Consider the following 23,920-nt stretch of genomic DNA (forward strand, 5'->3'; position numbering starts at 1 on the left):
GGATGCGGATTCGTCCTCTTTGTGAGCAAGGTACGGAGGCTGGGCTCGGCAGCTGGGCGGTTGTTGTCACGGCAGGAATTTACTTGACATTACCCGGGTGCTGGGGATGACACCCCCCACTCATGCCAGTGGGCAATTTGGAAGAGAAACCCCAGCGAAGGGGGCTGGGGAGCACCCTCGGCTCTGCCCTGAGCAGGCTGGTGAAGCCAAGCAGCCGATGCCGCCCACGCTGCCCGCAGACCCCTCCACGCACCCTCGGCGTGGCGGGCACCTTCCCACCACCCGCTCAGCCCTTTTCCTGTGGGATTGTGCTTGTGCAGAGGGAGGGTCCGGGCGGTTGTGCGGGCTGTGCCTGCCCGTCCAGGTGTGCGAGGGAGGAATGCCAAGCCCTGAGTCACGGGCACCCCCTCCTCCCTCCCCAACTGGGATAAAGCTCGTCCTCACCTGGGATCCAATCTCATTTATCGTGGCTCCCACCTTTCTTCCCCGCCAGCCCCCCGGGAGGGAGAGGCGGCAGCTCCGGGACGGCGAAGGGAGCGAGAACAAAGTTGATATTTGACTGGAGGGTACAGAAATCAGCGGGGAGGTATGTGGGATCGCGGGCTGTCTGCCCTCTCTGCCGGACTGGAAGTTGACGTTTAACCGGAAAGAGAAAAAGGACAGAAAATAGAGAGGAGGGAGAAAAAAAAAAGAAAAGAAAGGAAAAAAAAAAAAAAGAAAAGGCTAAGGCTGGAAATTGAGCCGTGGCAGGGAAGCAGCACATTCCCCCTCTGCCTTCGGAAGAATTTCTTGGCTTGGTGTGTGGGTGCCTCTTATTCAGGCTGCAGCAGAGGATTTGGACACTGAGTCAGACCCAGCGCTAATGAGGTTTGTGGAATTAATTCATCTGTGCTCTTTAGCGTCCAGCTTGCTTTAATTTTGCAGTGTTGATTAACCGGGGGGGTGAAATAAAGTGCAGGGCTCCTTGTGCCAGCAGGTAGGCAGGGCATGGAGCGAGGGTGCTTAGCTGCCTGCCTGCTCATTCCCCCTTTTTCCTCTGGTTTTGGCTGTCGGACGCCGTCTTGTGCCTCTCGTCCGGCTGGGAAGGGCAACGCTCGTGACCGAGCAGAGCTTTGCGAGGCTGCACGGGGCATTTTTTTGTCTCTGAAGGTATTTGGGTGGGGGGCCGTGGAGGTGGGGGTACTGTGGTGTGGTGAGGCAGAGCAGAGCCCTTTGGGGACCATTCGTTGTGGGTTTCAAAGGTCGTCCTCTCCGTCTGCCCCGCTTCCAGGGGAAAAGGCGGTTGTGCCTTGGAGCTGGCACCCAGGGAAAGCTTTCATGGGTGAAACAGCTGGCAGTCGGCTGGGCTGCGGGTGGCTCTGACCTGCTGAACCCAGGGAGGTTGTTTTGCAGGATGGGTGGCTGTGTGCAACACCCCCCTGCGAGGGGGGAGCGGCTGGGAGCGAGGGGAGGGGGTGTCCCCGGAGGAAAAGGCCACGGGAGAGTGGGGGTTCGGGGTGAGCTTTGCTGAATTGCAGGTGTCGGGGTATTTGCGAGCTGGTGGATCTGAAACAGATGAAAAATAGGGAAATGCGTGGATGGAAGGATTGGTGTGAGGGAGCTGGGTTAGGAGGAGGAAAAGAGGGGTGAGGAGCGCCCACGGAGAGGAGGGAGAGGAAAGGCATCTTGTGGGGCCAAAGGAGCAGAGAATGTGCTGGGAGCAGCACGTGGGGATGCGCAAGGGGGACGGGAGGGTCCTGGAGCTGTGCTGGCGTTCGGGCAGCCCTGCAGGCAGGGTCCCGACCTTCCTGCCTGCTCCTCGGGGCTCCCCCCTGCCCGAACCCGGAGGGCAGAGGGAGGAGACGGTGCTGCAGCCATGGGCCCTTTGCGCAGGGTGGTGTCGGCAACTCCCCAGCTCCCAGCAGCGCCGTGTGGGTCCCCGGGCTGGGTCCCGCTGTGTTTTGTTCTTTGCTGGAGGATGCCAGGGACCGTGTCTGGGGTCTGGAGCTTGATCTGGGAGCTGAGATCCCCCTTCTCACTGGCAACAACAAATGGTGACACTGGCAACAACAAATGGTGACACTGGCATGGAGCCTCCCGGCTGCAGAGGCACACCTGGGGAAGGAGGGGACATAGATGGGGAAGACAAACAAAATCAAAGACAAATATGATTTCGTGTTCAAGCAATGCTTTGATTTGCTGGTCAAGTGTTTGGTAGTTTTCTGGGGATCTGGCTTGGTAATTTCCAAGTTTTGGAGCACGGTCCCCAGGAGCTCTGCGTCGCCGCGTGTGTCAGGGAGGGAGTAGCCCAGGGAGGGAGAGAGCGTGAGCTGTGGCCCTGATCCATGCGCCCGCGGCCCTGCCCTGGGAGGAGAACTGAGTCTGCATGAGCCACTGCGGCTGTCACTGTGCTGCCCACAGGGGAACGGGACTGGGGTCCCTGGGGCAGGCACCCAGCTGCCTTTTTGCTTTGCCTCCATCGCTAGTAGCTCTCCCTTGGGACCCCCAGCCCTGTGCTGAGGCTGATCACGGTGACCAGCACCACCTGCCTGCCCCAGCAGGCTGCAAGCGCTGTTGTCCTCGGCACACGTGGGCAAGCAGATGCTCCTCCAGATGCCTTCCCATCTACCAGGGCGTCAGTCCCCTACACAGCCCCAGTGCACCCCTCGGCAGGATGGGGGTCTGTAGCCACAAAAAAGGCAAAGCCCACTGGAGGGAGGAAAGTCTGCACTGGGGAGCTCGAGCATCTCCCTCGCTTTCCCACTCCTGTGTCTGCAACCTGCCGGGTGTCCCCTGTGTGGCACCTGGGACCAGGCTCCCACCATGGGCTCGTGGCTTGTCATAATCTGCTCCTTGGTCCTTCTCCCCCATCCACTCCGGGGCGATGCCCGGCTTCAACTTTGTCCTTCCCAGCATGGAGCTGCTGGGATGGCGTGGGGACGGAACGGGACAGGGCGATGAAGCTCTGCCACTCCAACCCTGTCCGCTGTCTTATTGCTCCAGTGGTTTCTTTGGAGCATCCCCTGGGTTTTGGGGATGAGGTACCCAGCCTGGGCTTCTCCAAGCTTGGGGGTTCCAGGGGTATTTCTGGAGCAGGTGTGTTGGCTGTGCTGAGGTGCAGGCAAAGGCTAGGGGAGAGGGAAGAGACCAGGAGGAAATGCTAGAATGGTGGTCTGGGATAGGGGTAGGGTGTTTGCATGCAGCCAGGAGCTGCTCTGCTTCATTCCTTGGTTTTGCACAACTGAACAGCATTTTTTTGTTGTCATCATGAAAATTCAACCGAACCCCTGCAGCTTTTCCAAAGTGAAAGTGGCATTTTTCCCTTTCAGAGGACACTTTTGAAATCAAAGGATGGCCGCTCGCATATTTTTGCACAAATATTACGGGCTACATTCCTGCAGCTGGCAGCGCCGAGTGGCAGCAGCGATGCTCTGTGCCACCAATGCCCTGCCCGCTGGCAACTGCCCAGCTAAAGCCTTGGAGGTTGGCAGCTCACAGGGCAACAGGACGTTAATATCGAGCTGAGTTTTATGGCCTTTTATCTCAGCACTTGAAAAGACATTATAGCAGTTTATGCGTCCAAAGCCCAGGGCGTGTCCATCCATCTCTTGGTGACTGTTTCTTGACTTGTGATTAAAGGAGGATGAATTAGGTCTGTGCTTTGAGGCTACCTTGGAAGATGGGGGTGTGAGCTGAGCAACCTGGTCCCCTGTACTCAATCTTTTCCTCGTGGCCTTTACTATGATAGAAGATGGGATTTGCTGAGTGCTCAGGGGATGTTTTTGCTGTGTTTTCCCTTGACGGGCTCAAAGGACTTCCCTACCCTTTCATCTCACCTCTAATTGGCATCTCCCCACGTCTCTGTAGCACTAGTCACTGTGGCTGGCAGGGCTCACTGGGGCGGAGCAAGGGAAAAAGGGATTTTCCTGACTCCAAAACCCACCCTTCTCAGTGGCGAGGGACACAGCGTTTGCCAGCATGTAGTGGCACAAGGACTTTTGCTGAAGGAGGTCACGGGCATATCCAGGGACAAGGGTAACCGCTGGCCTGAGAGCCAGCGCTGGGGCTTGGCCGGGGGAACCCCCCCAAGACAAACCTGTGAGGAGCCTCAGCTGGGGAGGGTCGGTGTTGCAGGGAGCTCTGCTCAGGGGCTGCAGGAGGGAAGCAAAGAGATTTCCTTGGTCAGCTGGTACCTTTTATCCATAAGAAAACCAGCATATTGGCTACTAGGTCCGGACGAACGGCAAAGCTTCCCTGGGTTTCCCTGCAGAGATGCTGCCCTGAGATTTCTGTATTTCTCATGTTTCAGCTATGGGGCATTAATTACTGCGATAAATCCTCCTGGGCACAACTGACAAGATAAGTGAGATACCAATGTCTTGTCATTTGTTACCCGTGTATCCAGTGACCATTATGGAGAACAAAGTGCAAATACCAAGGGAGATGTCCTCTGGCATCGATGCTATGTTGATTGGAGCTCTGTGCCGCAATGATTTCTGCGAGTGCTCAGCTTCACGTGTTCAGTGTATTCCCGTTGGCTTCAGTAGCTGATGCAGGATCCAGAGGCCAAGCGTGATCCAGTGCTGCTGAGGCTAGAGCAGGTCTTTCCAAGGGTTTGCCTGGGCCCCAGGTCAGGCTGTTAGTAGCTAAGTCACCAAGTGACCAGTCTGTGTGCTGGATGTCCCCCTGGGAACCCAGACATCTTCATTGCACGCAACAACTATTTCTATTTTCCTTCCCTGTTTTAAGTGGTTTTCACATTCTCTTCATTTTTTTAGAATCAGGGCTTGCACAGCAAGAAGCTATAAGACAATCCATTTGCATCTTATGTTTCACACTTGCATCTTCCAGAAAGGAGATGCTTTAAAATTGTCTTTATACCAAGTCTTTTGCCTTGACTGCTCTCACTTGCCCTGCTGGGGTGCCAGAGTCAGAGCCACCATCCAGCATGGCAGCCACAGAGCTCGAGTTCCAGCTTTGTCTCTTTTGTTTACCATGTCCAAATGCTGACTTCTGGATGGCACTGAGTTTTCTCAGTCACGTGTGGGTACAGGGAGAATGGCTCACTCTGTTTAGGATTTGGCCTCTGGATCCACACGAGGGGTTCCTGCTGCCCTGAACAGGACAGATTGGAGCTGCCAAACTCTCAAGACCACAGATTCATTCAACAGCTCCAAAGCTCCAAGCCTGGCATTTCCCAAGGCCTCACCCTCTATTTATTGTTGGTTCGACCATCCTGGAAACTCTTAGTGCAATAGGAAATAGCTGAAGGGAGGGGTCTGTTTTGCTTTGGGGGAGCGGTGTAGACAGTTGCTTTGTTTTCCTCCTCTCTTTTTTCCTTAACCTGCCAGGAAAAGCAAGGTCTTGACCTAGCTGGTTCTCGCATGTGCGGACGGCGCTGGGCTCCGGCTGGGAGCAGCCTGGGCTCCGGCTGCCTGCACCGACCCCGCTGCCCCAGGGGACCCGGCAAGCCGGGCACCCCAACTCCGGAGCACGGGGTTGCTGTGGCGTAGCAGCTGCCCTGCCCTGGCATTGCTGGGGACTTTGAGCCTTTCGCAGATGCCTGATCAGAGGACGAGCCGCTCTTGGTTTTGCTTTTGTGCCCTGCCCTGCTGAGATCAGAGATTGCTTCCAGGCATCGGATTGCCCTGGGTGGACAAGGCTGTCCCACCCTGGCAGGGCTGGGCAGGGCCTCTGCCCCGATCAGCTCTGGGACCGTTTCCATCTCTCAGCTCTCTGCAACGTAGCGATCCATGTGTTTCAGGAGGAAGAGGATGGATGTGCTGCCACGGGCGTGTGCCGGGCTGCTACTCCTGTCCCTGCTCTGTGCCACCGGCCTCTGCCAAAGGAGCAAAAGTGAGTGTATCCGTCTGTGGTATCCCCTTGGTGCTGCCCCATGGGGACTGTGCACGCCCCTCCTGGGCTCCAGAAACGTCAGTCCTCATGCGGATAAGACCTGTTGTGTGCCTTTCCTCCTGTTTTGTATCTCCCCAGCATTTGGGGCCCCTCTCTTGCTACCCCACTGCTGCTTTGTAGCCAGCTTCCACTAACCACCCAGGCAAAATCTCCACCAACTCCCCCAGGAATGGGCTCAGCCTTTCTCATGCCCTCCCACAACTCGCTCTGTTTCCTCCATTCCTGATGCCCTGGTCTTTCTCGGTAGATAACCGCTGCGTGCTGTCCCGGGCAAAGAGCTGCACCGAGTGCATCCGAGTGGATAAGGACTGTTCCTTCTGTACCGATGAGGTGAGACCTTGCAGGGGAGCGTGGGGCTCCGCTTCCCATCCTGCTGTCAGAGGGATCCCACCACCCCCAGTGAAAGCTGGGAGAGTGACCTGAGAACAGGGTCAGCTTCTGGCTCCAGCTTCTCTCTGCAAAGAGCTGGTCTGGATGGGAAGCACAAAAATGTGGGGTCTCTTTGGTGTGGACAAATGGGGAGGAAGGGGAATCTGGGGCAAACTTGCAGGAATACAGGGGTTTATCAGAAAATGCCAGTGTGCCAGTTCTGAAACAGAGTGTGCAAGGGATGGAGGGAGAGTCTTATCCCAGACAGCCCAGTAACTCACTGGTGGTCACATTTCCCTGCTGCTGGGGCCACTGGCTCTTCTGTGCGAGACTCGTCCCCATCTCTCTGCCCCACTCCTGCTCGCTAATGGTCTCAGCAGAGCACCCTGCTTCCTGACAAGTGCCTTTTCCCCTTGCACAGAAGATTTGCTGCTTCCTGGCTTGTAATGTTATTCTTGCCCCCTTGGCAGAGCTTTGAAGAGTCTCGCTGTGACTTGCGGGAGAACTTGCTGCGGTATGGCTGTGGGGAAGCCAGCATCGTGTACACCAGGGGCGAGATGCAGACCCAGCAGGTGGGTGCTGGGGAGACAGCCCTTGCTTGGCTGCTTCTGAGGGGTCCCACCTCCCCAGTGTCCTTCACGTCCTTCATCCTCCTCTAGAGTCTTCAGCCGGAAAAATACAAAGTCTAGACCTCTGTTTATGTAGGGTCTACTCAAAAGCAATGCTCTGCCTTTGCTAGCTGATGAACCTGTTGGCAACCAGCCCTGGTCGCTTAGGGCTGGAGTGGCTTTTCAGGCAAAACAGATGTAAGCAAAATGCCAAGTTCTGGAGGAGGCGCCCAGCTGAGCACATGTTGACACGGGGGCAGCTGCCTCGGTCCCTGGCTGTATGTGAGGGAAGGGAGTGTGATCATCCCTGCCTTTCCACTTCCCACGTATCTCCCTGCTCCTTGCCTCCTCCTCATTGCATCTGCACAGGAGATGGAGTCCGTCCCCTTCACATCGCTCTTTCTTCACAGAATTTCAGTATCAACACGGCCCTGCAGAGGACACAGGTGTCCCCCCAGGGCATGTTCATGCGGCTGCGAGCTGGGGAGGAGATGAGCTTCAACATGGATGTCTTCCAGCCCTCGGAGAGCCCTGTGGATCTCTACATCCTCATGGACTTCTCCTACTCTATGTCTGATGATCTGGACAACCTCAAAAGCATGGGCCAAAACCTAGGTGAGACAAGAGCTGGGAGAAGAGAGGAGCCAGCTCCTGTGCTGATGAAGGCAGGCAGCTCACTCCTGCCCACGGCTGCGAGTTCTCTGCCGGCACCAGAGAAAGGGATGCAACCGGCAAAGGGCTGAGAGGCATCTGCTTTAACTAGAGTTTCTTACTATTGCTGCTTTGTGGGGGGATGTCTCTCCTGGCCCTGCAGGGATCATCACGTGTGCTCTCTCCTTTCAGCCCAGCGTGGGGGCTGGTGCCCTGCAGAGTTGATCTGTGCAGTGGCTTTGGCATCTTGAATCTATAGGTGTGGTGTGTGCTATTGCAGAAGCTCCAGTCTTGGAGAGGGGCTACCAAAGGTGGCATAGGTTTCTACACCAAAAAGGCAAGCCCCAAGCCTAAAGAGCTTAAGAACTGATAGTTTGGGAGTCTTATCTAAGACCTGACCAGCAGAGAAGATGCCCAGGAAAGGACTTCTTTCCCTGGAGCAGCAACCTCACAGATCTCTCTTTATTCACGTGTCCACTCCTCCCTCCCTTCCTCTCCTCCCAGCGGAGTTCCTGCAAGCCCTGACTTCCAATTACACCATCGGATTCGGCAAGTTTGTGGACAAAGTCTCATCCCCTCAGACAGACATGAGACCTGAGAAGTGAGTGAGGCCAGTGGATCCCTGGGGTGGAAGCAGAGAGGGGAGGGCAGGTGCCTTCTGTTTCTACATGGCTTTCCTAATCCTCTCTGTCTGCAGTGCAAGAGCCTCCATCCATTTCTCCTTTCATTGCAAATGTCTTTTCCAGCCTCCCTGCCCTGTGCTCAGGGCTTGCTATAGCAGCATGCCAATATCAGCAGTGTCCTCCTCCGCCTCCATACCTTCCCCACCCTGCCACGACAGATTGCATGTCTTGTCTTCTCCTCCATCTCTGCCCTCATCCCTCCTACTGCTCTCACCCCTTCTGTCAGCGCTGATGGCTTGCTAACTCAACTTCATGCTTTCCCTTGAGGGACTCTCCAGCCCCTGGGTACTCTCCCCATCCTTCCTCTCCTTGCACCCAGGCATCCCTTTGCTCCTGCCCCCTACAAAAACCCTGCTCCCCCCTTCTCTCCTAGGCTGCGCGAGCCCTGGAACAATGCCGACTCCCCCTTCTCCTTCAAGAACGTCATCCGCCTGACCAGCAACATCAACTACTTCAGCCAGGAGCTCAGGAAAGAGCGCATCTCTGGCAACCTGGATGCCCCTGAGGGCGGCTTTGATGCCATCCTGCAGACAGCTGTTTGCAAGGTGATGGTGGCCAGGGATGCAGGAGCCGTGTGGGCAGGGCTCTGTTTTTAATGAGTGGATCTTGATACTGGGTGATGAGCAAAAATGCAGCATGCTGGGCAGCTGACAAGACAGCCGGGGAGCCCAGGTTATACGTTCAGCTACAGTTGGTTCTTGCCCTCCCAGCCGCGTGCTCCTGGTGCCGAGTTGTTTTGCATTCCCAATTTTTCCTAGGTCTTAGACCATCTGTGTGTGTATCTCTGGTGTTTGATCCCCAGCACAGGAGCTGCTTGCTGGGCACCCTGCGTGTGCTCTTTGTTCTGTCCCCCCGCGTGCCTACGGTGGTGAAACTCTGCTCCCTGGAAAACAGCCCACTTGGGCTTGGCCATTGGCTGAGGGATGAGCACAGCTCCAAACATGTCCAGAAAAGCATGGGCTTGCCCCCTGTACAAATATGTGCCTGGCACCGAGCTGCTGGGAAACATCCTGTGCATTGGGAGTGCAGATGGGGGAAGCGGAGACCTGCTGGCTTGGATTCCCCGAGCCACGTAGCTGGTTGCGTTTGCTGCCAAGTGGAGGTGGTGCCTTGCCCCTTGGGTTTTCCAACTCCTGCCCGTGCTGGCCTGCCAATGGCTGTGCAGTGGTTTGGGGGGCACAGAGATAATGGTTCCTTCTCCCCTTCCCCGGCTGTAGGATAAGATCGGCTGGAGGAAGGACAGCACTCACCTGCTCGTGTTCTCCACCGAATCTGCCTTTCACTATGAAGCTGATGGTACCAACGTCCTGGCAGGGATCCTGGCGAGAAACGATGAGCAATGTCACCTAGACACCAATGGCACCTATGTGTATGACACCAAGCAGGATTATCCTTCAGTGCCCACCCTTGTGCGCCTGTTGGGCCAACACAACATCATCCCCATCTTTGCTGTCACCAACCACTCCTACAGCTACTATGAGGTGAGGAGACCATGGCGGTAATGCCATGAGGGCTTACCTTTCTTCCAGGACCATTGCTCCTCTGCCTGCAGCTCGGCTGTGAGGAGAAGGTGTTCTCCCATCTCTTGTCCCCAAGTGCTAAACCAACACCTTGATGCTTTGGGAGGGTGCTACAGTGTGTTGAGGGGCTGCTCTGGGTCATGGGACATCTCAGGGTGTATTATTGGGTGCAGGAATCTGGGGTCCTACAGGTCTCCCCATGTTGGTGTCTGTTTCTTGTACATCAGTGGGGACACAGAGCTGGAGAGTAATTTAGGTTGGAAGGGACCTTTGGAGGTCTCTGGTCCAAGTCCTGCTCCAAGCAGAGCCCAGTTCAGTGCCAGAGGAGGTTGCTCAAGGCCTTGGCTCAGGGGGCTCTTTTCTCTCTGCAGAAGCTGCGCAAGTATTTCCCCATCTCTGAGATTGGGGTGCTCCAGGAGGACTCTTCCAACATCGTGGAGTTGCTCCGCACAGCCTTTGAGGTAACTGTACTCTCTGGGGCTTTGCTCTTGCTCCCAGGGCAGGCAGAGGGTAGGCACCTCCTGCCCAGGAGAGCAGGCAGGAGGCAGGATGCGGCCCCTCTGGGGCAGGCCATGGGGTGGTTGCAGGTGTACTGCTGAAAATCAACGTTGTGGTTATCTTTTGCCACCCAGCGCATCCGCTCCAAGATGGACATCCGGGCTGACTTCATCCCCAAAGCCATGAAGACAGACTTCACCTCCTTGATGTATGAAAAGACAGAATCTGGCTCCTTCCACATCACCCGTGGGGAAGTGGTAAGTCCTTGGATGGCCCTGGAGAGAATGTGCGTGTGAGGGGCTGAGCCCTCCGCTGCGTCCCTCCTTCCTTCTTCACCCAGGGTCAGTGTGGCTGAGCTGTGGTCCAGCAGAGCTGGCTCACTCCTGTGGCATGTCCCTTCCTTCCAGGGCAAGTTCAATGTGCGTGTGAAGGCACTTGAGTACATTGGTGGGCAGCACGTCTGCAGCCTCCCTGAGAAAGACCGGCAGGGAGTTATCCACGTGAAACCCACGTCCCTGAGTGACAGCCTCAAAGTCACAGCCTCTGTCATCTGTGACGTGTGTCCTTGTGAACAGGTATGTGGGGGGGCATGTTGCAGAGACATGTCCTCCTCCTGGCCAGCCTGGGGTGGGAACGCGTTGGCCGGCACTTGTGGGTCCCGCTTGACCCCTCAGCGTTGTTCAGCGGAGGCTCAGCCTGGCCAAGGAGATCTTCATCACTGCCTGTACCAAGCTGGGCATGTTGTCCTATGGCAGAGCTCGGTCTTGTGGGGAAAACTTTGCCCCTAGATCTGCCTTTCTGATTCCTGAAATTGTCTTGGGGGCAGCTGAGCCCATTCGGCAACGCCTCGTCTCTCTTCTCTTACAGCAACAAGAGTTTAACTCACGCAAGTGCAGCTTCCATGGGGACTTCGTTTGTGGACAGTGCATCTGCCACCCGGGCTGGTAAGGACTTTGCCCAGCTCCGTCCGCCTCCCAGGGTTTGTGCTGGGTCTGAGGACCCACAGTGACACACACTTGTACCTTGGGCATCCTGCCTAGGACCCTGCTGTCCTGCGCTCTGCTCCTGCCTCTCTCAGCACCATCTCCTCCCCACCAGGCGAGGGGACACGTGCGACTGCTCCCCGGCATCGTCTCCCAACAACGAAGCCTGCATCCGCCCTGGGGATGTGGAGCCGTGCTCAGGCCGGGGCGAGTGCCTGTGCGGGAAGTGCCAGTGCTACTCCGAGGACCTGACACAGCGCTTCGACGGGGCGTTCTGCCAGTACGACGTCCTGCAGTGCCCACGCACCTCCGGCTTCCTCTGCAATGGTGAGAACAGCCCTGCCGCCCCCAGCGTCCCCCCAGTTGTGGGACGTGCTGTGCCCTGCTCTGTCCTGGTGGCACAGGCTGGGTGTCCCTGGGCTGGTGGCACTGGCACGGGGGGTTGAGTGACTGGCGGTGGGCTGCGGGGACTCTGTGCTTGCAAATGTGCAGGGAGGATGCTGTGGAGTCTGTTTGCAGCCCCTTTGCACCCCAAAAAAAGCAGGAGAGCTGCAGACAGGGCCAGGGGAGTGGCACAGCACTGGACCCTGGGTAATTCTTCCTCTTGTGTCGCAGATCGCGGTCGCTGCTCCAAGGGCGCGTGTGTGTGCGAGAGCGGCTGGGAAGGTCCGGGCTGTGAGTGTCCCATGAGCAACGACACCTGCATCGACAGTCGAGGGGTAGGTCCTGCCGTATCTGCACGAGGGGCGACCAAACCAGGCAGGGCTGTTGCAAATCGACCCAAAGCCCAAAGCTTAGGGCCACTGGGAGCTGGCACCTTGCTGATTCCCAGTGCCGCTGCGTGTCTACGATTGCTCTCGGATGCTGACTGTCACCTCTTCCCTCCCAGGGCATTTGCAACAACCATGGGAGGTGCGAATGCGGCAGATGCATCTGTGACAAGGCTTCGCTGTACACCAGTTCCACCTGCGAAATCAGCTACTCCCTGGTGAGGCTCAGCCTGGTGTCCCTCTGGGTTTATCACTTCTCCTTCCCATGCAGAGCCTCCAGGGAAGGAAAGCAATGCAGAGATGAAGGCACATCTCAGTCACGAGCAAAATCCTGAGCCTAGTCTTGCCTGTCCTGCCTTCAGTGGCCAGGAAGGGTCTGGTATGAGAGCTGCTTTGCAGCCACGGGCTTTCTTTGTTCTCCAGTTTACCAGCAGCAACTGTTGAATGTCTGTCTGTGTTTATCTGCACACTGGTGAAGGGCAGAGGTTTGAGGCTCAGCTCCTGGCTTGTTCTGATTTGCCTCAAGACTGGAAAAAAACATTTCACGGTCTGGTGCCTCAGTTTCCCCATTGACAACATGGGCTAATCCCACAGTGGGAGTGGAGAAAGCTGGCTTGGTTGTATTATGGAAAGGCCACCTAAACCCCTTGGAGAAGATCTAATCGCTGCCCAAATGCAGGCTGTTTCTATAAGAAATTTTGGAGCCGGCTGCGCTGGGCTCCTGGGCTTATAAATCCCTTGTTAGCTGCTTGTTCTCTGTGATTCCTCTTTTTGACCTTGCCTGGGAACTGGGGTGAGGATGCAGCATTGCCTCTCCAGCTCTGCCTTTCGGAGGTGATGTCGTTCCTCGCTCCCCGTGGGCTGTCTCCTGACCATCCCACCTTCCCTCTCTGCCCAGGGCTTCCAGGCTGTGTGCGAGAGCATCCGCGACTGCGTTCGCTGCCAGGCCTGGGGAACAGGCAACACGAAAGGGAACTGCAGCACGTGCCACCTCCAGATCCAGATGGTGGAAGAGCTGAAGAAAGGTACCTGGAGAAGCGGAGCTGGGTGCAGACACGTGTGGTGTGTCTCCTGTGGGCCCTGCCCCGTGTGTGTGTGTGCATGTGGGGCTGCTCCCCACGCTTTTCCTGGTCCTGATGACTTTGCAACCGTGCCCTCTCTCTCTGCAGAGGAGGCCAGTGAGTACTGCTCGTTCCAGGACGAGGAGGACGATTGCACGTACCACTACACCCTGGAGGGAGACCCCACCGTCCTCCCCAACACCACCGTCCGCGTGCAGAAGAAAAAAGGTGAGCAGGGACCCGGCAGGAGGGGATGTCCAGCCTGGGGTCTGAATCAGCAGTGCCCTCCTCCACAATGCCTCCGATCCCCGCTTTGTCCCTTTGCTGTGGCCCTGGGCAGGGCCAGCTGCACCTTCCCACCTTCCTGCGTGACAGGGCTGGGTGACATTGGCTGTCACATGAACTGCAAGGAGTGGAGTGTAGCATCCTCAGAGACCAGCACCTTTAGAGATCAGTGCCTTTTCACTGCTGGCAAGGGCAGGGATTGACGCGAGGTGCTGAATAGCCCCTTGGGATGGCTGGATGTGAGCAGAGAGGTGGGATAGTTCTCCCTGAATGGCACTTTTTGTTGTGAGCACCAAGAGAGAAGTTTCCAAGCTTAACTGGGCTGCTCCATCCCTTAGAGAGCTGTGGTCCAGCTTTTCCCCTCTGTCCCTGCCTCCCCACTCCCTCCCTGCACACCCCACGCAGGGGGCTGATCCCCACGAGTGACATTGCTGTTGCTTGCAGAGTGCCCACCGGGAAGCTTCCTCTGGCTCATCCCGCTGCTCATCTTCCTTATCCTGCTCCTGGGGCTGCTGCTGCTGCTCTGCTGGAAGTTCTGCGCCTGTTGCAAGGTGAGTGCCTCGGCCAGCTGCCCCAGCCTGGGGAGAGGACCAGATAAAGGCCAAAAACATGACAAATTTTCAGAATCCACCCAGCCTCCATCATGGCCAGACTGGCATGGGCTGGGTCCCAGTTGTATCTAGCAACTCTGTTGTTGCTGACACGAGTTGTTGTGGGATTTCCCCCACTGAAGGGATATCTGGCTAAAATCAGCTTCCAGAGCCCCGTCCACCCACTGCCCACCCATCCCTGCTGATGTTAATCCTCCCAGCTGGAGACAAGGGGATTTCTGCCCTTGGCCGCAAAGTGATTGTGTCTTTGGCCACTTGTTTTCTAGGCTTGCCTGGCCCTGCTTCCCTGCTGCGCACGAGGTACCAGCCCTTTGAACTAGGGGGGGAGGGACCTGTGGGGTTCACTGCCTTCCCGGGCTGGGGGGGTCATGCTGCGATAAGCGTCCCTCCTCCTCCTCTCTGAGCTGGGGAGGTAGATCAGGGGAAAAGTTCTTAGCAGAGAGCCTGAGCCAAGGAGCCCTTGAGCTGCTGCTCCACTGCTCCTCCCTGCCCCACACCCTGGTGTGCCATGCTGGGAATCCTGCTGCTGGCTCTCCCCTGACCAGTGTCCCTTGTAACGTCCAGCTGGTGTGATGTACTTTCCCCGCTTATGGACACCCCTTGCCCTCTCCACCACACTCCTCTCCTGACATCCCAACACCCTTAGCATGGTAGAAGCCCTAAAGATTCCCCAGAACAAAGTCTCCGGTGTCGGGAAGTTGATGGCTGGCGTTGTCCCAGTCTGCCCAGACTCTGACCCTGCCCCTGGCTCTGCAGGTCGCACTGTTGGCTTCAAGGAGGACCACTACATGCTTCGCCACAGCCTCATGTCCTCTGACCACCTGGACACTCCCATGGTCCGCAGCGGGTCCCTCAAGGGCCGAGACATAGTCCGCTGGAAGATCAACAACAATGTTCACAAGCAGGGCTTCACCTCCCTCGCTGCTGCCAACCCCAAAGATCTCAGTGAGTGCCACATCTGAGGAACAGGGCGTAGAGGAGATGCTGTCGGTGCTGTAAAGGACACAAACCCTTGGTGGTGGCCCCCAGCTGCAGCAGTCGTGGCGTTACCTCCAAGCCCAATTGCAAGGGGGGTTGTTCCTTTATCTGCTTCCATCCTGGGGGAAGCTGAGCAGCACATTCCTGTGTCCAGGCCTGTAGCAGGACAGGTGGTAGCCTTGGAGACCTCCTGACAGCCTGGCTGTGTGGTGGATGTATGCTGCATGTGTCTTAGCCTCATTAGCTCAGCCTTGATTTCACTGCCTCATCAGTCCAGAGCCACCACTGGACACTGTTTCCTTTGCTGGATCTGGCAGAGAGCTTCCCAGTTAGCCTTCCAGTTCTCAGAGGGTTGTCTCTGCTGGTGCTATGGGGTTTGGGTGCTAGCGATACAGGATCTGGACAACGAGCATCATGCGTGTCCCCATGCTTCCAACTTTTGGCTGGGTTATTTCTCTGACCAGGAAGGAAGGAGTTTGACTTGGGAATTTTTCTTTCCAGTTCCCTACGGGCTGTCTCTGAGGCTGACCCGGCTTTTCACGCAGAACCTGGTGAAGCCGGACACCCGGGAGTGCGAGCAGCTGCGCAAGGAAGTGGAGGAGAACGTACGAGCCCGGGCATGAGGGGGCTTGGGGTGTGGGACTGGGGGACAGCCATGCTCAGGGGGTGTCTGCAGTGTGCTGGGGAAGGGGGAGTGCTCCTTCCCTGTGAACCCAGACAGCTCTTGAAAGGAAGAAGCAATTTCTCCTCTTTCTGAAAGCAGCACAGATTTTAAGAATGCAATTGTGAGAATTATCAAAACATCATGTTGATGAGATTTGGGGTTTGCTTCGGGGCACGTGGTCTGAAGCTTTTGTTCGGCTTCAGTTTGCAGCGTCTTGCCATGTCCTGGGGAGAAACTGTGGTGGGCTCTGCCTGGTGTGGCAGGGCGAGGGGGGGGACCCAGGGGTGGCCAAAGGGCTCTCGTGTTTGCTGGCAGCAGCGTCTGGTCGCTGAACACATCCCTGTTCAGCAAAGGATATGTTGTGAAAGGCCCTCTTGCTCCTTGCAGCTGAATGACGTTTTCAAGCACATCCCCGGCTGCCACAAGCTCCAGCAAACCAAGTTCAGGTGAGTCACTGGGGGAGAGACCTCCTGCGGGGCAGGGTTCCCCCAGGGCCCTGCTGATGAGGGAGCAGACCAGAGGGCTGGGGTGTGAACTGTGGGATGCCCTGAGGGAGCATGGTCTGTGAGACATCCCTGGCACAAGCCCAATGCAGTGCTTCACCCACCCAGGGCTGCAAAGCAGAGCCCACTCAGCTGTGCAGGTGATCTCAGCCGCATCTGGCTTTGGACCTGAGACTTCTACAGACAGGGACAAATCCTGGTCGCATGGTACTCAACGGGAAAATTCCCATTGACTTCAAAAGTTTCAGCCCTGTGCAAAGTTACGAGTGCCTGGTGCAGGACAGAGGAGTCTGGGGATGCCGGCGCTGGGCAGGGAGTGTTATCCCCTCCCCACGGCTCTGACCAGATGTGATCTCCCCTGTGGGCATGTTCCTTATTGCATTGGGAAACCCAGGACTGGAGGGAGCAGGCAGGCAGGAGGGAACATGTGATGGGGCCACGGGCTCTGCAGGATGGGTTGGCACCTGCAGGGCAGCTGCCGCAGCTCAGACCTGCACAGGGCTGTGATTCACGCGGAACTTTATCTCCCCAAATGCGTTAGTCACTCTGATTCGTGTTTTGGGTTTTTTCCCCCCCCCAGGTTACAGCCCAATTCTGGGAAAAGGTAAGAGGAACTTGCAGCCCTCACTTGTGCTGCTTCTCCCTCTTTGTACACAAACGTGTGGGGTGACTGAATGCCCCACGCACTCACTAGCTGCTATGTAAGATGAGCAACCCTGGCCTCAGCTCTTACCCAGCTTTCTCTTCCCACCGGTCACAGGCAGGACCACACCATTGTGGACACAGTGCTCACCGCCCCTCGCTCAGCCAAGCCAGAGATCATCAAAGTGACGGAAAAGCATGTTTCCCACGAGGCTTTCAATGACCTGAAGGTTTCACCGGGTTATTACACTGTGACCTCAGACCAAGGTAGGGAGCAGAGCCCAGCACTGCCTCCTGGCTGGGCAGGGGGGGGCATTTCCCACCTCTCACCATTGCCCCTTCCCCCAGATGCTCATGGGATGGTGGAGTTCCAAGAGGCCGTGGAGCTGGTGGATGTCCGTGTCCCGCTCTTCATCAGGGAGGATGATGATGATGAGAAGCAGCTGCAGGTGGAGGCTATTGATGTCCCCACTGGCATCGCAGAGATTGGACGCAGGCTTGTCAACATCACCATCATCAAAGAACAAGGTGAAGGGCTGCGACCATGGCACGAGATGAAGGGCGTTTGTGTTTGAGTGTCCCATGTCCAGATGGACCCATGTGGTTTCTAAGGAAGGTGCAGGCTGCGTATCTGAGCTCACCCAGGTCACAGACTAGAGACTTGCTTGGTGACTCCTATCTTAAGTCACCGGGGTCTAAACTAGAGCATCTTTTAAAGCATCCAAAGGAGGGTCATCATCCCTGGTGGCAGAGACCCAAACGTTTGACCATCACAAGTTTAGATGCTGCCAATTCCATGGCAGATCCAGGGTTGACTATATGCCTCTGCTGCTCCAGTTCATAGGCCGCTGGAATAAAATAAAACCTCTTTGCTGTTATGCTGTGCTTGGGGCAGGTGAATGTCCCCAGCATTTTGCCTCTGCTTCCCACTTGGTTGTTTTGAGCAGGGAGCACAAGTCAGGAGTGGTAACGTCTCCAGCCCATGCAGTAATATTTCATACACAGTTCACACCCATGGCTGATAGGAACTCTGTTCAGGGAGGACACCGGTGTATTTGTAATGTGATCCTTCACATATTTGCTCTACACATTCCTTCTCTCCTGCCCCTTCCAGCCAGCAGCCTCATCACCTTCTTGCAGCCAGCCTATTCCCACAGCCGCTTTGATAAGTTGGCCAAGATCCCTGTCCTCCGGGAGATCATAGACAACGGGAAATCCCAAGTCACCTACAGGACTCGGGATCTCACCGCCAAGAATGGCAGGGTAAGGGTGGTGTTCCTGGCCTTGGCAGGCAGGAACGAGTGGGCACAGAGGGCTGGGAAGGAACCGAACCTGGGGCTGCAGAAGAGCAGCTGATCGGGCTCAAATGGGATGTGGCTGGGAGAGGGGAGACCCAAGGCTTATTAGTACAAGGGCAGACATTCCCCTCCATCCCTTCCTCCCTGTGCCTCAGGGATCTGAGAGGTTGCCTGTACCTGAGGCAGAGGGTACCAGCTGCCCCCTGAGCTGTGGGCACTGGGAGGCAAGTGGGGATTCACTGGGAGACAAGGGGAAGCTCTGTGGGAGCTTTCTCATGGATGCTGCAGGCTATCATCTCACACCTCTTCCTTCTCCTCCAGGACTACATCTTCACAGAGGGTGACCTGGTCTTCCAGCCCGGGGAGACCCGAAAGGAGGTGCAGGTTCCCTTGCTGGAGCTGACCGAAATAGATACCCTCCTACACAACTGCCAGCTCAAGCAGTTTGCCGTCGACCTCCTCCATCCCAAGTACGGTGCCAAGATTGGCCGATACCCCCAGACCACGGTGACCATCGCCGACCCAGGTAGGGGCTGGCAGCCAGGCGGTGGGGAATGGTAGCAGGGGGTGTGGGACCCCCACACCGGACCAGCCCACCCCGGGGTGATGTACAGAGCTCCAGCCCTGCTACTCACCCAAAAAGCGGCAATGAGGAGGTTCCTCCAGCTCCGACTGGTAGATTTGGGCCTCCCTCTAGAGGCATTAGTGGGTATAGACAGTGGGTGGGAAGAAGATGGATAATCTACCTCGCAAAAGGAAATACAGTGGATTTTTCGTTCCTTTTCTTTGGGGATTTGAATAAAAAGCTATAAAAATAGGGGCAATGTGGGACTTGCCATGAGCTGTGCTTGGTGGTTCCTGTGGCTGGACAAGCAAAACTCTATGGGTTGTCATCAAGTGGGTCGATAATGTAAAAGTATGTATCACAGTACCGGTCATGAATACTGGGGGTACCAGAAAGTCCTTTGTCACTGGACCAACCGGAACCACTTCAGGGGCAGGCACTGGGTTTGGGGTGGGCTCCAGAGAGCTCTCAGCTGGACTTGGTGGGTTTCCAGCAGAAGAAACTGGGTGACTTGAGAAGGCTCTGCCCCTCTCCATCTTCTCTCATGGCTGCACAGGGCAACTATCAAGCTGTTGAAGCATTGTTAAATACATTCAGACAGAGCTAAAGATTTTCAGAGGCATGAAGGTGGTCTCTTCATTTCTTCCTACCTGGGCAGCTTGTGAGAAGCAGCAGGAGGTGCAGGACTTGGGGAGTCTGAGCCTGACTCTCATGCCAGTTTGCTGTGTGGCTTTGGGGGATATCATCACCAAGCGCCTCAGTTTCCCTTCTGTACCATGCTGGAGAGAGGCACGCTTCCTTCTTTTCCTTCCATGAGGGGGACTAGCACTGATGTGACCTTTCTTCCTTGTGTCTGCAGAGGTGGTGGATGGTGTCCCCTCGATGACTGGTCTGAGCCAGGTCTCCCAGTCCCCCAAAGGCCGCCTGAGTGCACCGCTTAATCCCAATGCCCATGCTCTCAGCTCCAGGGAAATCCGCTTCAGCTGGTTTCCTCCACCTGGAAAACCTCTGGGGTACAAGGTGAGTGGATCCCGGGGGAGGGTGTGGGTCCCATCCTGCAGGTGTTTCACACACAGAGTCATTTGTGCTGAAGGGATGGGGAGAAGATGCCCAAATGAGGGAGAAAGCTCACCCCTTCTGGCCCCCTCCATCCTTCAGGGACCATTGCTGGGTGGATGTGGGATTTGCAGGAGATTCCTGGTGGGTTCATCTCCCTTTCCATCACTTATCATGAAATGCCCAGACTGTTCTGGCCTCCCATTTCAGAGGAATGGCACAACACCCTGGCTTTCCCAGAGATTTAATAAGAGATGGGGAATTTCTCACCCATTATGGTGAGGATCTGAGGGAATCATGGCTCGCTCTTGCTTTGCCAGGTGAAATACTGGATCCAAGGGGACCCCGAGTCAGAAGCCCATCTCATTGATGTCAAAGCACCATCAGCAGAGCTGAGTAACCTCTACCCCTTCTGTGACTATGAGATGCAAGTCTGCGCCTACAACGCCATGGGTGAAGGGGCTTACTCCGACATCATCCACTGCCGCACGCTTGAGGATGGTGAGCGACTCTGCACTTTGCTTCCCACCATGTGGGAACAAGTTGGTGCTGTGCACCCGGCATGGGGTCAGGGCTCCAGCCTGGAGTTTCTGCTGGTCTTGGGGACAAGCACTGAGTGGCTCCCACTGCAACCCAGCTGTGATCCGGGGAGCTCTGGGCATCTGTGTGCGCTGGCTCCTGACTTGCGGTAACCTGGACCCTTTCCTTTTGCCTTTCCAGTCCCCAGCGAGCCTGGCCGCTTGGCTTTCAACGTTGTGTCTTCCACCGTGACGCAGCTGAGCTGGGCTGAGCCTGCAGAAACCAATGGGGAGATCACAGCTTACGAAGTCAGTTATGGACTCGTCAATGAGGACAATGGTAAGAGCTCGTTTTCTGAACGGAGCAGTCCAGCCAGGCTGAGGGGCTAGAGTACACTTTCCACAAGTGGGGCTGGTCCCAAACAGCAGCAGAACCAGAATGGCTCCAAGCACATTTCCTGTGAAAACTGGGATCTGGAGGGGTCACTTCTTGATGGAAGGAGTACAGAAAAATCACCCCTCAGGATTTAATCCTGCAAAGCCTGGAGGCTCTCAGTTCCCATTCACTTCCATAGTGTTTTGTGTTGGTTTTCCTCTTAAAAACTTAGTTCTTCGGTCTAAACCTAGGGCTAGGGTGCCAGGAAGATGCCATTTGGTGACACACCAGCAACAGGAGACCTCTGCTGTAGGTTGACTTCATCATTCAGTTTGGGAATTTCCCTGAGATGTGCTGCCTGTCATGAGCAGCCCAAATAGCCACTGCACCTTGTCCCAGAGCCAGGCTGTGCCCTGACACCAAACCTCAGCAAGCCTGTTGGCCAAGGGTGGGGTGCTGTGGGGTCCCCTGTGTCTCGTGACCTTGTGGGTGACAGGCATACCCATATTTGCAGTACCCATTGGCCCAATGAAGAAGGTGCTTGTTGAAGACCCAAAGAAGCGCATGGTGCTGATAGAAAACCTGCGGGAGTCCCAGCCCTATCGCTACATGGTGAAGGCCAGAAATGGTGCTGGCTGGGGACCTGAGAGAGAAGCCACCATCAACCTTGCTACGCAGCCCAAGCGCCCAATGTCCAGTGAGTTACTGCCCTGCCTGGGTGGGGAGCAGGGGGGCAGGAGCAGTGCTGGGGTGTGCTCCCCATCACCCCAGCTGCTTCTCCGCGTCCTGTTTGCTCTGCTACACCAGCCACCCTGGTGAATGCTGAAGGCCATCCTGAGCGTGGGAGGCCTGTGTGGTTTTGAGCTGTTTGTCGAATGGCACTTTCCACGTCTCCTCCAGTCCCCATCATCCCTGACGTCCCCATCATTGATGCAGAGGGAGGTGAGGACTATGACAGCTACCTGATGTACAGCGCAGATGTTCTTCGCTCTCCAGCTGGCAGCAAGCATCCCAGTGTCTCTGATGATTCAGGTATGTTGCTCTGAGTTTTGCAAAGGTCATTTTTAACATTCATTTTCCTTAACAACAGCTTTCAGCAATGAGCTTCACTGCTCCTCTCCTCCTCACAGAGATGGGGAGATCCAAGTCACAGAGATGGTGGAGATCAGCCTTTCCAAAGCATGGTAGCAGCATCCATGGGAACACTTGACTAGCCACAGTGTAAATAAGACCAGTGCCTCTTTGTCTTAGCCATGAGGCAAAGAGAAATCTCAGCGTGGGGTGGGAGAGGAGCTTTTCATGGCCCTCCCTGTTGCCATTTGGCTGGACCACAAGAGTTACTGTCAGCAAACAAGCACTGGCAAGGCACAGACCTCTGAGTCCCTTGGATGCTCAGAGTCTTGGCCAAGCCAACAGGAGGGAACTCACCAAGTGCTGGGAAGGCACTGGCCTCTCTTCCTCCATCACTTCACTCTCTGAATGAGGCTGGCTCCCTTGTCTTGTACTGGGACAACGAGGAGAAGATGGGCCATAAGTGAAATGATGAGGCTTGTCAGTAGGATCTGGAGGGTCTTTCCTGGGTTGGTTCTCCAGAGCCTGGGATCCAGGAGCGAGTCCCTGGTCCTTTCAGAGAGCAAGGTGATGGGAACACCAAGAGTCCGACCATCCCGAGCGCACATCAAGGAGTGACGAAACCTCTCCTGAGCAGAGGACAATTGTCGCAGACTCTTCGTGACAGGGACAGGCGTGTGGTGGGACTTTGACTCTCGCCTTTTGTCATGATGGACACAGGGCTGGAAAACAGCCCTGGGGTTGAGGAACCCCCGTGCATGTCACGTTCCCACCATCCTCCATCTACCAGTCACACAATGGTTGCACCGCCTGAACTCATCAGCCAACACTTGGCGAGATGGGCTGTGAGTGGGTGTCATTCCCACTGGCGCCTGCCCCTTCCCCTCCCGAGCAAGCAGCACGAAGGTGGTGGGTAGCCCACTCTGTCCCCTGCAGATCATGCCAACACCAGTGCTTGCATTGTCCCAAAAGGCTCCAGGTGGAAATATGTGCAGTTGCTGGGAGAAGACTTGGATCTTCGCCGCATCACCTGGAGGCTCCCACCTGAAACCATTCCCCGCCTCTCTGGCAGCAGCCGCTTCTCCTCGGACACCGAGGGTCTCCTCCACGAGGAGGACAGCGACGTGGCTACTGGCAGCCTGAGGAGGAGCGGGACGCCCCGGCCCCAAGCAGGTGAAGGACGGCTTCATTACGGCACTGAGTGTCCTGTCTCGTCCTGCTCTGGGCCAAGGGGCCGGCAGCTGGGGTCTGCCCCAGCACGTGTCCCCTTCCTCCCCTTGTGTGCCCATCCTCGTGTTGGCGTGATGCACTGTTCATGTGCTGTAGTTGCTTCAAAACCTTGTCCTGGTGTGTCTGCTCACAAGAGTGTCAAGGTAACCCCCATCTCGGCATGGACTTGGGAGCCTGCTAGCAAGTTGCTTCTACAAAAGGCTGGACCTTCAAGGCAGGAGCAAACTCAGATGATACCTGCTAAGTGCCACCTCCAAGGGCAGCTTCTCACCTTAATTAAGTGCCCTAAGCTTCTGGGGCAGATCTGCTGGACTGTTAAACAGAAATCACTCTCTCACGGGTAGCTGCTCTCTCCTGGCCTGCTGGGAAGGGATGGGGGTTTGTCAAGGACCAGAACAACGGAGCAGAATTTGCTTTTCAGATCCAGCTGAGATGGGATCCAGAGTGAGATTTGGAGAAACTGCCTCCATAAAGGGCTGTTTTCCTTCTTCCGCCTTCTTTTTTAATCTGAAATTATAAACCTGTGCTTGCGTCTAAGGAGAGATGTGAGACAACGTGGCGAGAACCACAAGGCAGTGCCCCAGCGAGGCCGAGGTCTGGAGTTACCTTGGGCACCATGGGTGTCTCTGGTGCTGGGTGTAGAGCAAAGTCTCCATTTACCTGTTTGTTTCCGCATCATCGCGTTGCGTGGTTGTGGCTTGTTCTAGATGTAGCGCTCCAGAACAACCTTCCAGAGTGGCTGAAGCTGGAATGCAGCCAAGGCAGGGTGCACCATGATGCCTCCTGCTTCCTCCCCATGGAAACTGGAGCAGCAGCCCTGTCCACAGCCACATTCCTCACAGTGTGCCCTCTTTTACAGAGCACTTGCTGAACGGCCGAGTGGACTTCTCCTTCCCTGGCAGTGGCAGCGGCACGCTGACCAGGACAACGAACACCAGCTACCACCAGCTGACCTCACACATGCAGCAGGAGCACAGGGTGTTGGGGAGTTCCTCACTGACAAGAGACTACTCCACAATGCTGATGGGGCACGGTGAGTACTGTGGTGATGGGACCTGTCCTTCTCTTCCACCTCCATGACTGTC

General features: G+C 56.1%; 1 protein-coding gene across 6 annotated transcripts in view; it reads left to right on the top strand.

Annotated features, from left to right (window-relative positions):
- Positions 1–308: 308 nt before the first annotated feature.
- ITGB4 (integrin subunit beta 4) overlaps positions 309–23,920 on the top strand; it is a 30,936-nt gene continuing 7,324 nt past the window's right edge. For 2 of the 6 annotated variants that reach the window (XM_052808207.1, XM_052808209.1), the window contains exons 1-34: positions 309–867; positions 5,744–5,835; positions 6,143–6,225; positions 6,735–6,836; positions 7,283–7,487; positions 8,028–8,124; positions 8,580–8,751; positions 9,424–9,687; positions 10,098–10,187; positions 10,359–10,481; positions 10,632–10,799; positions 11,092–11,168; positions 11,323–11,534; positions 11,823–11,926; positions 12,097–12,195; positions 12,876–13,002; positions 13,147–13,266; positions 13,768–13,874; positions 14,201–14,234; positions 14,691–14,879; positions 15,414–15,517; positions 15,964–16,022; positions 16,660–16,683; positions 16,840–16,988; positions 17,070–17,249; positions 17,836–17,984; positions 18,341–18,545; positions 19,444–19,604; positions 19,961–20,141; positions 20,361–20,498; positions 21,049–21,231; positions 21,435–21,566; positions 22,578–22,778; positions 23,695–23,868. In XM_052808207.1, the coding sequence (XP_052664167.1) occupies positions 863–867; positions 5,744–5,835; positions 6,143–6,225; positions 6,735–6,836; positions 7,283–7,487; positions 8,028–8,124; positions 8,580–8,751; positions 9,424–9,687; positions 10,098–10,187; positions 10,359–10,481; positions 10,632–10,799; positions 11,092–11,168; positions 11,323–11,534; positions 11,823–11,926; positions 12,097–12,195; positions 12,876–13,002; positions 13,147–13,266; positions 13,768–13,874; positions 14,201–14,234; positions 14,691–14,879; positions 15,414–15,517; positions 15,964–16,022; positions 16,660–16,683; positions 16,840–16,988; positions 17,070–17,249; positions 17,836–17,984; positions 18,341–18,545; positions 19,444–19,604; positions 19,961–20,141; positions 20,361–20,498; positions 21,049–21,231; positions 21,435–21,566; positions 22,578–22,778; positions 23,695–23,868 (4,510 nt within the window). In that variant the 5' untranslated portion in view covers positions 309–862. Of the gene's footprint in view, positions 868–929; positions 1,150–5,732; positions 5,836–6,142; positions 6,226–6,734; positions 6,837–7,282; positions 7,488–8,027; positions 8,125–8,579; positions 8,752–9,423; positions 9,688–10,097; positions 10,188–10,358; positions 10,482–10,631; positions 10,800–11,091; positions 11,169–11,322; positions 11,535–11,822; positions 11,927–12,096; positions 12,196–12,875; positions 13,003–13,146; positions 13,267–13,767; positions 13,875–14,200; positions 14,235–14,690; positions 14,880–15,413; positions 15,518–15,963; positions 16,023–16,659; positions 16,684–16,839; positions 16,989–17,069; positions 17,250–17,835; positions 17,985–18,340; positions 18,546–19,443; positions 19,605–19,960; positions 20,142–20,360; positions 20,499–21,048; positions 21,232–21,434; positions 21,567–22,577; positions 22,779–23,694; positions 23,869–23,920 lie in introns of those variants that run through there. The other 4 variants (XM_052808210.1, XM_052808211.1, XM_052808208.1 and 1 more) reach the window with 3 other exon arrangements.

The sequence above is a fragment of the Harpia harpyja genome, chromosome 14 (genome assembly GCF_026419915.1).
Source record: "Harpia harpyja isolate bHarHar1 chromosome 14, bHarHar1 primary haplotype, whole genome shotgun sequence".
In the NCBI taxonomy this organism is placed as follows: Eukaryota; Metazoa; Chordata; class Aves; order Accipitriformes; family Accipitridae; genus Harpia; species Harpia harpyja.